We start from the raw sequence: 15,776 nt of genomic DNA on the forward strand, positions 1-15,776 counted from the left end.
TGTAATTAATTAATCGAAATTAATCGCATTTCAGTATTTAACATGAGTAATATTAATTTAAGTTTGAATGATGAATGAATCAATGAACATAATCATAAACTTCAACATCTTGTTTATTTTTCCACCAGTCTACTACACAGACCAATAGATGAGTGCAGAAAACAGAGCAAACAGTTTTCAGAACACTGGAAATTCTGACCAAAAATGTTGTTTAATTTTGGGAGTTTTGCTCAGGATACATAACTGAAGTACATCAGAAGAGGTTTTTTAATACCATTTTAGGTAGACTTTCTTTAATTTCCCAGGCCTCTGCTACAGGCATCTCCATAGTGCCTAGAAGTGTCTTCTGCATGCTCAAAGCAAATGACTGGATCTTCCATTCATCATCTATAATATGAGCTGTCACACCAAGAGAATTCTTGTTGCTAACAGAGGTCCAGTGATCCCCAGTCAGAGCCACATTTGTGGCGCTCTTTACAATAACCTGTTTTACTTCCCTTTTCTCATCATACAGCTGCTGGATTTTCTTCGACATTGTCTTTCTGAAGGGCAGTTCGTAACTTGCATCAGCTGACACAATTTGTAGCACTTCTTGTAAAGCCTGGATTATACTTTCACGAGTGACCATAGCGCGCGACTCCGCCCACCTCGCGCGAACGTTCATACTTGCCACGTCTTACTTAAGCCTCCGACCACAGAGAGCGGTCTAGTCCACAGCAATCCATCTTGCCAGTGAATTGGTCAGTTTGTCTGACGTGGACTTTGACATTTTGTTTCTTAATTTGAACCCCGACATGTGGTCGAGTGTTGACTGGCAACACTGTTTGCTCGTAGTAGTAATACATTTAGCAGCTAAGTGATCATTACTGACCTGCGCGTTAGCCCAACATATTTTGCGTTGAGGTGGTAACGAAGGGTGGAAGTACTCCTGTGATAAGCGAACTCCTTCCTACATAAAGTGCAAATAACACTATTTGTGTTTGTACTTCCATCTGGAAGTTTCTTATATTTAAATTTCGCATCCACCAGCGTAGCCTCTTCAGGCTGGAACTCGTGCACTCAGAAACATTCCACGGTGCAAAAGTGTCTCATGCGTTAAATGCGTTAAAATGCGTTAACTGTAATTAATTAATCGAAATTAACGCGTTAAAGTCCCACCACTACTATGTATACAAGATCAAAGACAAATATGATTATATAAGTATATAAAGTAAATTTTGACTCTACTCAATATTAGTCTTAATACAATATGAGGAACAGAGTTGCATTCACTGAGTGACACACACAGCTTGGACAAACATATTTGGAAAAAAACCTTGAAAATTGTTAGAGCACTTACCATTGGTCTTGCCATGTGGGCAGGAAATGTCCTTGTGAGGTAACTTCCTTTGTGCCAGTAAACTCTTTTTAACTCTTTCTCTGCCAGATAAAATTCCTTATGGTAACAGGGCTGTGCACATGTTGTGGGACACAAACTGTACATGCAATACAATGTAGACCAAAGAAGTTGTTTTATAAGTAAAGGAGATGCATTTCAACAATATACAAGAGGAAGTAATTTATTTAGAGCTTATTTTAATTGTTATATTTGGCAAAGGAGTTTCACAGTGTATCACGGAACAAAGTGAGACCGGATGGGAGTTTGTGGAAGACGTCAGGGTTGCAATTACTTACTTTCTCAGGTGTATGCAAACATACTATCGGCGCCCCCCGAACAAAAGTTGTTGACTGGGGGGGGGGGGGTTGGGGGGGGGGGGGGGGGGGTGAGTGGCGAACGTAAGATATGCGTCGCATGCGCTGCATACCCCCTTTTTGAGCCACTGGAAGACGTAACATGTAACCTAGTGAAAGGACAAAAATAAAAATACAGAGAAACTGATAGGTGAGATGGAGAAGTAGAGAGAACCTGCGAAAAGAAAAATATACAGGTGGGCAAGACGGGGAAGGACAGAGAAAACTGATCACTGAGACAAAGAAAGAGAGGAGAAACTTTTTGGGTTTTTTCTGACCTCAGTCATTTATGAACACGCACAGTTATCATGTTTTACTTTATTTTTAATTGGATAGGGAAACACTGTTTTTATTTCTGCATATGACAATATCATAACATAAAACATCAGGCAAATCAAAAACTATCTTAGGTGAGTAGCACCACTTTTGTAGGCTAGCTTCCCCTTCCTAGTCAGCAATCGTTACATAACGTCATTCCCTCATTGTCACTCATTTACACACATTTAAACACAGTTTTTCTCTGATGATTCAACAGATGTCTGCAGTTATGGCCACAGCGTGACTTCAGTGGACTGATCACTCTCCTCCTGTCTCTAACTCCATCCTCTTGTGCTGTGTGTGTGTGTGTGTGTGTGTGTGTGTCTGTGTGTCTCAGCCGGTCTGCTGGTTCCACTGCCAGTTTTAACAAGAGCAAATTGATCGCTTTTGTTTCAGTCTGTGTGACCACCTTCACAAGCTAGTTAGAAGTCATTCTGTGATCAGACAGTAGTCTAGATTCCTCCATTACTTGAGATGGTTAATTAAGCACCATCAACTGATAGATGTTAGTGGTCAGAATGATCACACATACCCTGAATAAAGAAAACCGAGTTGGTCAGCAATGCTTTTGTATTACAGTTACTTTTGGTAAATTTATATTAGCTCTAATGATAATTTAAGACTAATACTACTATTTTGTAAACTCATTCTGAGAAGAAACATGTTATGAAATGTAGTACCAGTCACAAAATGACTCATATGCCAGTCTGATTTATTGTTCTGCTGGCATTTTGTTTTAAGAATGTTCTGGAAAAAATCACCTCATTTATGGTAAAAGAGCTGAAACGGTTTGAGAAACGTCTACTGGAAGGTGAGTCAGAATCCAGTGAGGAGATGAAGGATGACCAGTTGAGTGCCAGAGTGGGAGCTCTTAATGTCACCCTCTACTTCCTGAAGAAGGTGGGCCGAAACGACATGGCTGACACTCTGGAGACAAGTAAGAGCTTTCCTGAAAAAAATGTCTATTATTCACAATATCTACTATTATCTACTATCTACTATTATTCTACTATACAAATATCTATTTTTATGCATTGTAACACCTTTCATTCATACATTCAACTCAAAGTGCTCAGAAACATGACAGACAAGAGCAAACCCTACAAACCTGAGGCCAGTTAGGTCTACAAGTTCTGCCTTGCTACTGTCTACTGTTATCTATTTTATTTTCATAGGCATCTGGTCAAGATGTTTACATATACAGTGGTACCTCGACATACGAGCTGCTCCACATACAAGTATTCCAAGTTACGAGCCGCGACGCGAACAAAATTTCTGTTCGACATCCAAGCTCAAATTCGGGATATGAGCCGAGCTTCACGATTCTACTGCTAGTTGGCGCATCGGTCGTGTCAGTGTTTAGAGCGAATGTATATTTTAATCTGAACTTTTTGTGTGCATCATGGGTCCCAAAAAAGTATCCACAAGTGGAAAGGCCGTTGAGAAGAAGAAGAGGATGATATCCATAGAAACGAAGCAGGAGATAATTTACACGATAAAGGAACTCGTGTCATTGAACTTGCAAGGATGTTCGACCGCAGTACATCCCCCATTTGTACTTCCACCATTTGTTAAAGCAGCGAAAGGTGCATCGAGTGCAGACATCAAGGCAGCGGACGAGTTTATTATGCATTTTCTGGTTGAAAAAAATCTACGTCTCGCAGCAAATATTTAACTGCGATGAGACTGGCCTGTTCTGGAAAAAAATCATTATTTACTTTATTGTTTATTTATACGTGTTGCATGTACACTGATTAAAAACATGCAACATGTCTTTTCATAATTTAGGCTAACTTTGGGACTTTTTGAGGGCTGGAACCAATTAGAATTATTTACATTATTTCATATGGGGAAAATTCGTTCGAGGTACTGTCACGGTGAGGCGGCCCCCTACCGGTCGCCTCCGTCCACAGTGGCTGTTGTTGTTGTTTTGTGACGTCGTGTGCGTCCCTCAGGTGGGCGGAGCCCGTGATCCGTCTCACCTGAGGGTTGTTTGTTTGCCTATATATGTCTTGTCTTTGTACCAGTTGACCGCTGGTCATTATATCCTTAATTTGGAGATATTGCACGGGTTTTTGGTTTGCACACTTTCTATTAAACCATCCTTTTTCCCTGAGACTTGGCGTGATCGCTTCCTTTTTAGTTCGCACACCCTGCCCGTCACAGATACGAGTTGTTCTACTTACGAGCTCGAGTCTGGAACGAATGAATCTCGTACGTCGAGGTACCACTGTAGTGTACTAACTATATTGGTGATTGAGTACCAGTGTTGCGAATAACGGTAACGTCGTCATTTTGTCAGTAACGGGATAATATAATTAGTTACTTTTCCTGTCGTTACAACGCCGTTTATGTTACTGGTCATTAAAAGCGGCGCGTTACTATATATTGATATACTAATGCAAGCGGACCGCTGCCCATGCTAGTGAGGAGTAACAGATCCCGATAGGTTCTCGGTGTAACACCTGTTTAACTTAACAAGTCAGTAAGCGATTGGGTAAGGCAGCGTTATGGTAGCCAATCAGAGCCAGTGTTTTTACACGCGCGCCGAAGTATGCGAGTGACACGACACAAACGGAGAAGAGGCCGAAATGGCGTCAGGTGCAAGCCGAAGAAAACTAGAATTTTTAAGGCGATATAAACATTATTTAAGAAAATACTTGAAGTTCCTGAATGTGTACCAGACTGGGTATTTGATTTATTTAATTAAGAATAGAGGTTTTATTGTTAAGTTTACTTCTGTTGTAAACAGTTTACTTCTGTTGTAAACAAACCAGTTGTCTCAGGTTGAGAGAATTTAATTTAATTTGATAAATGTAAAGGCACTTTATATAGTGTAACTGTTTACTTTTGCTTTTTTTTTTCAAAGATTTGGGATTTTTTAACGATTTTATCCTGCACTGGTCTGTGGATGTGCAATAAATATCAAAATTTAAACAATTTTCTGATCTACTCATTTCAACTGACTGTGAAAACTGCTTAAAAAAAAAACCTAATTAATTGGCATATAACCTTTTTTTAACTGTAACGCAAATAGTTACTTTCCCTGGTAACGAGTTACTTTTATTATAGAGTAATTCAGTTACTAACTCAGTTACTTTTTTGAACAAGTAGTGAGTAACTATAACTAATTACTTTTTTAAAGTAACGTTCCCAACACTGTTGGGTACTGATCTTGCCTTAAATGGCTTGATTATTGCCAAAGTCCATATTATAAAATTCAATATTTAATATGATTTTACATTTACATTTACAGCATTTGGCAGACGCCCTTATCCAGAGCGACTTACATTTTAATCTCATTTTTATACAAGTGAGCAATTGAGGGTTAAGGGCTTTGCTCAGGGGCACCTCGGTCATGGCCTCAGGTCTGGGGATCGAACCCACGACCCTCTGGTTACAAGACCAGTTCCCTAACCGCCAGGCCATGACTGTCCCCGGATTTTAGTTTGTTTGAATTATAATTGAAGTTTTAGCTCACATTAAGGTGCAATGGGTATCATACCCATTCTATTTAACATTGTAGTTATCTACATATGTCCAGAGCAGTCGCTCTGGATAAGAGCGTCTGCTAAATGCCGTAAATGTAAATGTACATATGTGGAAGGATTTTCTGCTTTAATCCTTTTCTTAGATGAACTGATTTTGATTCGTCAGTGTGAGCTGAAATCTAATTTGAGGAGGAAGTACAATCGTGTATTTGAAGGAATAGCAAAGCAAGGTGAAGACACACGTCTGGAGAAGATCTACACAGACCTCTACATCACAGAAGGTGGAAGTGCAGAGGTGAACAAGGAGCATGAGGTCAGACAGATCGAGGCGACGTCCAGGAGAGAAGACGTTCCAGAGACACCAATCCAATGCTGCGACTTATTTAAGCAATCATCAGGACAGGACAAACACATAAGAACTGTGTTGACAAAGGGAGTTGCTGGGATTGGGAAATCTGTGTGTGTGCAGAAATTCATTCTGGACTGGGCTGAAGGAAAGATAAATCAGGACATCAAGTTCATATTTCCACTTCCGTTCCGTGAGCTGAACTTGAAGGAGGGAAAGCACAGTTTGATGGACATTCTCAATCAGTACTTCCCAGAGACACATGGGCTGAAATTGTCTGAAAAGCACAAAGTTTTGTTCATCTTTGATGGTCTGGATGAGTGTCGACTTCCACTGAAATTCCAGTCCAATGAGACCTGGTGTGATGTATCAAAAAAGGCTTCACTCGATATTTTGCTGACAAATCTTATCAAGGGGAATCTACTCCCTTCTGCTCTCATTTGGATAACGACCAGACCAGCAGCCTCAAGCAAGATTTCTCCTGAGTGTGTTGACCGAGTGTCAGAGGTACGAGGGTTCACTGACTCCCAGAAGCAAGAGTACTTCAGGAAGAGATTCAGTGATGAGGAATTGGCTAACAAAATTATCAGCCACATTAAAGCATCAAGAAGCCTCCATATCATGTGTCATATCCCTGTGTTCTGCTGGATTTCCGCCACTGTACTGGAGAATATTTTGAAAGAAAAAGAGACAAAGGAGAGAGAAAATACACCAAAGACTCTCACACAAATGTACATACACTTTCTGATCTTTCAGACCATTCAGACGAAACGGAAGTATGGGGAGGTCTCTGGTGTGGATGTTCAGTGGGATAAGGAAGGCATTTTATCACTGGGAAAACTGGCTTTCCATCAGCTGGAAAAAAGCAACCTGATCTTCTATGGAGAAGATCTGAGAGAGTGTGGCATTGATCTCACTGATGCATCACTTTACTCTGGGCTTTGCACACAGATCTTCAAAGAGGAGTCTGGCATGTTTCTGGGATCTGTGTACTGCTTTCTGCATCTAAGTCTTCAAGAGTTTCTGTCCAGTTTATATGCATATATTTGTCTCAGCAATGACGAGAAGAATGTTCTTGATCGAAAAGACACCCTGAAGAAAAATGAAAATGAACCCATGACTGATATGCTCAAGATGGCAGTGGACAAAGCTCTGGAGAGTGACAATGGACACCTCGATCTCTTCCTCCGTTTCCTTCTGGGTCTCTCACTGCAATCCAATCAGCCACTTTTACGAGGTCTGCTGACAGGAAGTAGCTCCCACAACAAACAAGACATTGTTGACTACATAAAGTTGAAGTTTGAACAAAATATATCACCAGAGAGATCAATCAACCTGTTCTACTGTCTGAATGAGCTGAATGATGATTCTCTGGTGAGAGAGATCCAGAGTCAGCTGAGCTCAGGACGTCTCTCTGAAGCTGAACTCTCACCTGCACAGTGGTCAGCTCTGGTCTTTGTGCTGCTGACATCTGAAGAGGATCTGGATGAGTTTGACTTACAGAAGTTTATCAGATCTGACGAGTGTCTTAGGAGATTGATGCCAGTGGTCCAGGCTGCCACAACAGCTCTGTAAGTAAAACCCATTTTCCCCATACAGATAATAAATAATTTATTTCTTGATGGTTCTACTAATGTTTTAACCAGTGTCTGTATCCACATCCTAACATGTCAGCAGTTACTCTGTAAAGCACACAGTATGTCACACACAAGTCTAACATATACAAGAGTGTATTCTTTTACACAGTGACTTGTAAACAAATATTTTGGGGCTCCATTGTTTATTCATAATTTTAACTCCATAGTTACTGCTGTTTGAAAAAAATCGTCTGACACACTTCCCCATATTAGACTCTGTGAGTGTAACCTGATGGAGAGAAGCTGTTCAGCTCTGCTCCAAGTTCTCACCTCAGAATCCTCCAAGCTGACCAAGCTGGACATGAGCAACAACTCCATACAGGACTCAGGAGTGAAGCAGCTATCTGAAGGACTGAAGAGTCCAAACTGTAAACTAGAGAAACTGAGGTAAGTTGTTATGGATGGATGGATGGATGGATGGATGGATGGATGGATGGATGGATGGGCCGGCGAGCACTCAGACTGACTGGATCCCATTTGCACATACTGGGGTCGTTCAGACAGGTAGTCCATGATCCAGGCAACAGTGGACCTGTCCACCTGCATCCCTCTAAGTTTCAAAGGTTAGATGGTGTTGAATGCACTTGAAAAGTCAAAGAAAGTGACTCTTACAGTGGACTTGATGTTGTTGTCCAGGTGTGCATGTGCCTTCTGCAGTAGGTAGATGACTGCATCATCCACACTGACCTGCTGCTGATATGCAAACTGCAGGGGATCCAGAAAAGTGCAAACTTGAGGTCTTAAATAAGCCAGCACAATTATTTCCATGACCTTCATGACATGTGATGTGAGGGCCACAGGTCTAAAGTCATTCAAGGAGGTGGTGGTGGATTTTTTTGGGATAGGAACCAGACATGATGTCTTCCATAGCACTGGTACCCTCTGTTGCTGTATGCTCAGGTTAAAGAGGTGCTAAAATATCCCACAGAGTTGGGCAGCACACACTTTCAGGACCCTCGTGCTGATGTTGTCAGGTCCTGTTGCTTTGCCCAACCTCAGCTTCTCCAGTTGCCTCTTCACCTGGCCAGGTGTCACCACTAAGTGAGTGCAGAGGACATGTATGCATCCTTAACATTTGCATACAGAAGATCCAGAACTTTGTTCTCTCTGTACCACAGACAACATATTGGTGGGATTTTGGCAGTGTGGTGGAAAGTGTGACATTGTTAAAGTCCCCAGAAATGATTATTAGTGCATTGGGGTGCTAAGTCTGGAGTTTCACGTTAACTGAATGGATGACGTCACACGCCACTTCAACGTGGGCTGCCAGCAGGATGTAAACAATAACAACATTGGCTACCGTCAGTTCACGTGGAACATAATACTGATGCATTACGAATGCTAACAATTCAATATGAGGGCAGCAGTGACGCTCTTTCACCGTGATGTGTCCAGGATTACACCATCTGTTATACACAAAACGTATAATCCCGCCGTCCTTCTTCTTGCCACTGAGCGCTCAGTTCGTCCATCTTGTTAGCGACAGACCTTACGTTCCCCATGATAACGGAGGGAATGAAGGGCTTGTAGTGTCTCCACTTTGCTTTTGTTTTGTTTTGTTTTGGCGTGGATGTACGGAGCTCCAACAGACGCTCCCTTGCATGTATAATTCTATCGCTCTCCCCATTGTGCTGTCTGTGGTTTCCTTGTCTGGCAGTTATTTTGTTCTAAACTGTGCAACTAAACAAACTCAAACTAACACAGATTGTGTAGTGTTTGTTCAGAAAACTAAACTTATCTAAATAATATCCTCTGCTACGCTCTCTTCACTGGCTTCCAGTAACGGCACGCATCAGATATAAAACCTTGATGCTTGCTTACAAAGCCAAAAATGGACTGGCCCCTCCCTACATGATGTCCATGGTAAAAAGCCGATCCGTACAGCGAACACTCAGAACCTCAAGCTTGGCTCAACTCGAAACTCCATGTATAAAGTCTCATGGAAGACAAAGCTCCAGACTATTCTCAGTCCTGGCTCCAAGATGGTGGAGCGATATTCCATTAGCTGATACCACTTGCCATTGTTCTTAAATTGTATGTATGTCTATGGTTGTTTGTGCTTCTTGGCAAACGTTTAACTTGCAAAACACTGGGTAATGATATTGACTCCTGTAGTGTAGTAGTATTCTGACTCAATGGTATCTTGAATTCTGGCCTATACGTACTATTACCTAGGATGTATTCTGTGATCAGAAGCAAAGCACTTTGTATGTCGCTCTGGATAAGAGCGTCTGCTAAATGCTGTAAATGTAAATGGAAAGAAACCTAATATAGTTTAAAATAGTGTCTCGAGGGACAGAGCTGCTGTAAAAGGCTGCCACTCACTGCTGCGCCATCTTGAACATTTCAACTATTTAGTTGAACAGCACATGCATGATGAGGGATGACAAAACTAACAAGACTAACAGGGAAATAGAAAACCAGAATACATGGAATTGTCACGTTGAGGACCCTGGTCCCTCCCTTTTGGGCGTGTGTTTACGTTGGCCACGTGCATCGTCTGCATCTGTGACTGAGAGTCAAAAACAAGGCAGCGATAATCAAAAAACCAAAAAGACTTCAGAAGGCAGGCAGAGGTACAAGAGGGCTAGGCAAAACAGGAGGGTATCAAAAGACCAGAGTAGTGATCAAAAAACAGAATCAGTCAGAATGCAATGAGAGAATAAGGCTTGGTAGAGACACTCAGAGATGCAATACTTCACACTTGTGGTAGAGTGTGGTGAGTGGCATATTGGAGTCAGGTGTGCTGGTTAGTATTCTGGCGATGGCACCCTCTGGTGGTCACGGGCGTGATTGCCATTCCTGACATATGCGATCGTCAGAGACAGTTTGATACACTCAGAGCAACCATAATCGAAGCAATATCAAAAGCACTGGGCACACAAGGCTCAAATATCCTAATTAAAATTCTAAAATGCAAAATTGACACCCATGAAGGTGCAAAAAGTGCTAGAGTAATAAAAAATTTACCTGGTAAAGTAATGAGTAACGAATTCCTTTAAATTGTACAAATAACTTGAAATAATTGTACAGAACAAGCAGAGCTAAGAGAGAAGCGTCTGAACAGCAAGAAAGCAGAAAGTGACCCTCAACTGCTTGTTAACTGCAAAAAAGAATCAAGTGATGTTTGTAGCAGTGATGTCTCAAAGCAGTTAAAGTTAAGAGCTTTTCTCCACTGTTGTCCCTCATCTGTAGTCTGAATAACTGCAGCATCACTGAACAAGGCTGCTCCACTCTGACATTTAAGCATTTAAATAAAAGCATTTGACATTTCCAGCTTAGAATAATTCATTTTTAAACATGGGTAATTGTTACGTGCTCAAGACGTGGCTGATGACCCTTTGTAATCCACAGACTGACCAGGAGCGGAGACACAATTCTCTCCATTCTCGCACCCGGTCAGTCGTGGAGAGGGCGATTGGATGCTCGTGTATCGGCCAGAGAAGGTGTGTCATATTGTGAGGGCATGTGGGGTCCTGCACAATGTTGCGCACAGGTACCATTGTTAGAGGTGGTGGAGCACCCAGCGAACCCAGAGCCAGGACAAATTAATGCGCAACGCAAATTTTAACCAATTATTTTATTGAGTCGCTGATGCTAGTGAGTGCATCACTGATATTTTTTAGGTGCATTATATTATTCTGCCAGTGTGCATTATTCTGACCACACAACATTTAAAGCTTCACACACGCTATCCCACTCAGACCTTTTGCGCTTTTCCGTAATGCCACAACGTGCCAAACAAACATTTTTTCCGCAACTCTACCTCATTCAGGAGCGTCTCTACTTTCACATTCAGTGAAGTTCCTCTTCTTTCCCCGTTTAGACATGGTTTGTGATAGATCAGAGAGCAAACTTCTCCAGTACAGGGCAAATTTAAATGAATTTGCATATTTATATGGAGGCATGTCACCGTGAGCGCTCAATTCCAGGTTGATTGGGATGTACAAGCAAGCAAATTAATAAGCAAATTAATTCTGTGGTAAGGTCCAGCTTTTACCAGCTCAGAAATATAGCTAAAATGAAGCCATTTCTTAGTTTTGCTGATCTGGAAAAAGTTATTCATGCTTTTATTTCCTCAAGAATCGACTACTGTAATTCGTTGTATATTGGGATCAACCAGTCTCTACTGCAGCGTTTACAGTTAGTCCAAAATGCAGCAGCAAGATTACTGACCAACACCAAGAAGAGAGACCATATCACACCGGTCCTCGCCTCGTTACACTGGCTGCCTGTTCAGTACAGGATACAGTTTAAAGTGCTTTTATTTGTTTGCAGTTTATGCTCCGAGGCTTTGGAATACTCTTCCCCTAAATTTCCGCCTCGCACCTTCAGCTGCTGCTTTTAAATCTCAGCTAAAAACCTATTTTTATGAACTGGCATTTGAGTAGTGAGAGGTGATTTGATTTTATTTTATTTTATTTGATTTTATTTCATTTACTCTGATGTTAATCTCATTTTATTTCATGTATTTTAGTTCTTGTTCTTGTTCTTGATCCTTTTATATTGCCTTTTTTTTCTCGTTACTTTTATGTACAGCACTTTGGTCAACGAAAGTTGTTTAAAAGTGCTCTATAAATAAAGATTACTTACTTACTTACAAAAAAATGTGTGTGGATTCCGGCGTACGCACAGTTTGATACATCCGGATTTTTTTTATGCGTACGCCATTTTCAAGTCTTTGTACATGAGGCCCCAGGTCTTGTGACCGGAGGGTCGTGGGTTCGATTCCCAGACCAGAGGTCATGACTGAGGTGCCCTTGAGCAAGGCACCTAACCCCAACTGCTCCCCGGGCGCCAGGCTAGGGTTGCCCACCGCTCTGGGCACGTGTGATCCACAGCCCCCTAGTAATCACTAGTGTGTGTGTGTGTGTTCTAACTGCACAGATGGGTTAAAAGCGTAGGACAAATTTCGATTGGGGTGTAAATTCACAATTGACAAATATGGCACATTTCATTTCAAGTGTAAAGCAAGGAACAGTTGTAGAGTGCTCCACTTTCACACACACACACACACTGGGCTGTAGGACACTGGTGCTGGAGGGGGAGGAGCCAACAGGCCAGTCAGAGAATACACAATAGTGATTGTAGACCATGTGAGGAATCGTGGGCTGGGAAGATCATATGTGCTGAGATAATGAATGAGAAACCATGCGGCAAGATTTTGTTATTGGAGAGAAAACAGGTTCATGATACTGGGGTTCAGACCCATGGCACCAGGGGCCTTGGTACTGCTGGATACCCTGCATCTCAGACAGCTTGTCTTCACATTGGGCTTATTTTCATCATCTTTACTAAAGATGGGTTATCAAAGATACATGCCACACATTCATGTTACTGTGCTATGTTTTGGCAATTAGAGATGAAAATGAAGGTGTTATCATTCTAATACTAGCAGAAATATATTTGACATTTATCTATCTCTCTATGCCCTGTCATTTCAAAATGTGTAAGTACATTCAAGTATCAATTCTCTTGCACAATGTACACTAGTATAGAGAGTTAGAGGGGACAGATCAGTCTCTTGTACTCACATTACACTTGATTTGTAGGCTCAAAAATTGTGACATAACAGAGGAAGGCTGTTCAGCTCTGGCATCCGTCCTTGGATTAAGATTCTCCAGTCTGAGAGAGCTGGACCTGAGCAACAACAACCTCAAGGATTCAGGAGTGAAGCAGCTCTTTGCTGGACTGGAGAATCAACAGTGTACATTGGAGATACTGAGGTAATGTAACCTTTTATTTTTCTCATGAACAGTCTCACAGATAAATCCCTAACAGACAGGACATTCTGCATACAAAACAGTATTATTTTGTATGTTGTTTTAATTCTGAAAATATTAAAATTAGGCTATGTATTGCTTTTGCTGGACAAAGGACCAAGTGCAGTGACTCTTAATGAGACAGCTGCAGCCGAGAGTGAGATGTGAGAGTGCTCTTGACCCTTAATGAGACACCTGCAGCAGAGAGTGAGATGTGAGAGTGCTCGTGACCCTTAATGAGACACCTGCAGCAGAGAGTGAGATGTGAGAGTGCTCTTGACCCTTAATGAGACACCTGCAGCCCAGAGTGGTATGTGAGAGTGCTCATGACCCTTAATGAGACAGCTGCAGCCGAGAGTGAGATGTGAGCGTGCTTGTGGAGTATCTTTAGTTTCTATCTTGCAAACTCCAAACAGAAAGAAGCATGGCCTCCAGCTGGAAAATGGCGTAGCACCAAAACAATAAAAAAAAAAGTCTAAACAAAACCAAAGAGTAGTTGATTACTGGCAGTAACAGCTTAACACACGCACTCTGCAGAGTAGCTCAGACTTGCAGAGAGCAATGCAGAGACCTGGAGGCAGGCAGCCCTGGGTTTGAGACAGGGTAAAAAACATCCAGGCACAGGTGACATAGTGATTATGTGAACAATTGTTCAGTATTCAGGTGATTGGAAATTGTGTGTGTGTGTGTGTGTGTGTGTGTGTGTGTGTGTGTGTGTGGTGCCTAGTGCACTATGACATTTTACAGGAGCAAACATTAAAGAGGATAAAATGCTTTTTAAGATAACTTTTACATATGTAATGAAAAAATGTTGTATTTACTTAGCTGTATCTTACAGTCTTATGGGATTGAAGGGATGATTTTAGTGAGATAATCAGATCTGGGTGAATATGCATGAAAGGATTGGTGAAAAAGTCTTGCCCTGTTTTTACATTGATAAGAAGCTGCAGTTATAATCATTTTTGAGCATGAATCTATTTTCAAATACAAACATTTGTTATAATTAAGAGACCTTTGTCTTTTAGACTTTCAGACTGCAGTGTAACAGAGGAAGGATACATTGCTCTGTCTTCAGCTCTGAAGTCAAACCCCTCATCACACCTGACAGATCTGGATCTGAGAGGAAACGACCCTGGAGACTCAGGAGTGAAGAAACTCAATGAGATACAAAAAGATCCACAATTTAAATTAGAAAATCTACGGTAAACACTCTTTACCTTTCAGTTTTTTTATATATCAGATAAAGACCATTTAAAGATGTTACTTTGTATTGTAAAATTGAAAATAATGATGCAGATGGCTATGAGTTATGCCACAGAAAACCAGCTAGATTTTAAATTGTACGATACACACAAGCAACTAAATGTTATGTGATGTCTTACAGACAAGTATATACATGTTATATTTTACATATTACCTGCTGTGTTACAGGATCCATTGCTGAAAACCACCTTGGTTTCATATGTCAATTTTAAACAAAAGTAAAATTAGAATTAGTATTGTGTGTAGTACTTTTCAGGATAGATCTGTATGAGTGATTGGGTTTTGTGTTGTATGTAGTATTGTTCAGGATGTATCTATAACTGATTGGGTTATCGAAATTTGTCCTCTGCTTTTAACCTATCTGTGCAGTTAGAACACACACACACACACACACACACACACACACACTAGTGGGCTGTGGTGCACACATGCCCAGAGCGGTGGGCAGCCCTAGCCCGGCGCCCGGGGAGCAGTTGGGGTTAGGTGCCTTGCTCAAGGGCACCTCAGTCATGACCTCTGGTCTGGGAATCGAACCCACGACCCTCTGGTCACAAGACCAGTTCCCTACCACCAGGCCATGACTGCCCCGGGTATTGTTCAGGATGTATCTATAAGTGATTGGGTTTTGTGTTGTATGTAGTATTATTCAGGATGTATCTATAAGTGATTGGGTTTTGTGTTGTATGTAGTATTGTTCAGGATGTATCTATAAGTGATTGGGTTTTGTGTTGTATGTAGTAGTGTTGTCAAAAAAATCGATATATCGATACATATCGATACTGAACATTCTGAAACGGTACAATACTCGTTTCCCTTAAGTATCGATTCTTTTTGCATAAAATGCGCTTTCGTTTGACCCACCCAAGCTGCCGTAATGCACAGGACAGTTTGTAATGTTAATATGGCAGCTAAAGCAAACGCAGTGCTGTTGGATTCGAAGCAGAAACAGATGGAAAACCGAAGGATATGAACAAGCCCGTTTGCAAGCGGTGCTTTTGGAACATTTCAACGAAGGGCGCTAAAGCCTGGTTGAGTGACCATAGCGCTCGACTCCGCGCGAACCTCGGTGAGCGGTGGAGGCTTTATTCCGCTTTGCAGTGTTGTCCGAAACTATATGTGGTAGTATAAAAGAAACACCCCTCAAAACAGGGGAATGAACACTTACCTGACGAATTTTAATGCTGCTTTGTGTTTCAGTGTGTTTCAGGTTTGAAAAGTGCTGCAATTT

The 15,776-nt window shown here is 41.4% G+C and overlaps 1 protein-coding gene across 1 annotated transcript in view; it reads left to right on the forward strand.

Annotated features, from left to right (window-relative positions):
- The window catches only part of LOC143475433 (uncharacterized), a 156,660-nt gene that overhangs the window by 23,119 nt on the left and 117,765 nt on the right, over nucleotides 1-15,776 (forward strand). Inside the window, exons 6-10 of the mRNA XM_076973291.1 lie at nucleotides 2,791-2,986; nucleotides 5,684-7,457; nucleotides 7,737-7,910; nucleotides 13,076-13,249; nucleotides 14,311-14,487. Of these exons, the coding sequence (XP_076829406.1) occupies nucleotides 2,791-2,986; nucleotides 5,684-7,457; nucleotides 7,737-7,910; nucleotides 13,076-13,249; nucleotides 14,311-14,487 (2,495 nt within the window). The remainder of the gene's footprint in view (nucleotides 1-2,790; nucleotides 2,987-5,683; nucleotides 7,458-7,736; nucleotides 7,911-13,075; nucleotides 13,250-14,310; nucleotides 14,488-15,776) is intronic.

Source organism: Brachyhypopomus gauderio, chromosome 14 (genome assembly GCF_052324685.1).
Source record: "Brachyhypopomus gauderio isolate BG-103 chromosome 14, BGAUD_0.2, whole genome shotgun sequence".
NCBI lineage: Eukaryota > Metazoa > Chordata > Actinopteri > Gymnotiformes > Hypopomidae > Brachyhypopomus > Brachyhypopomus gauderio.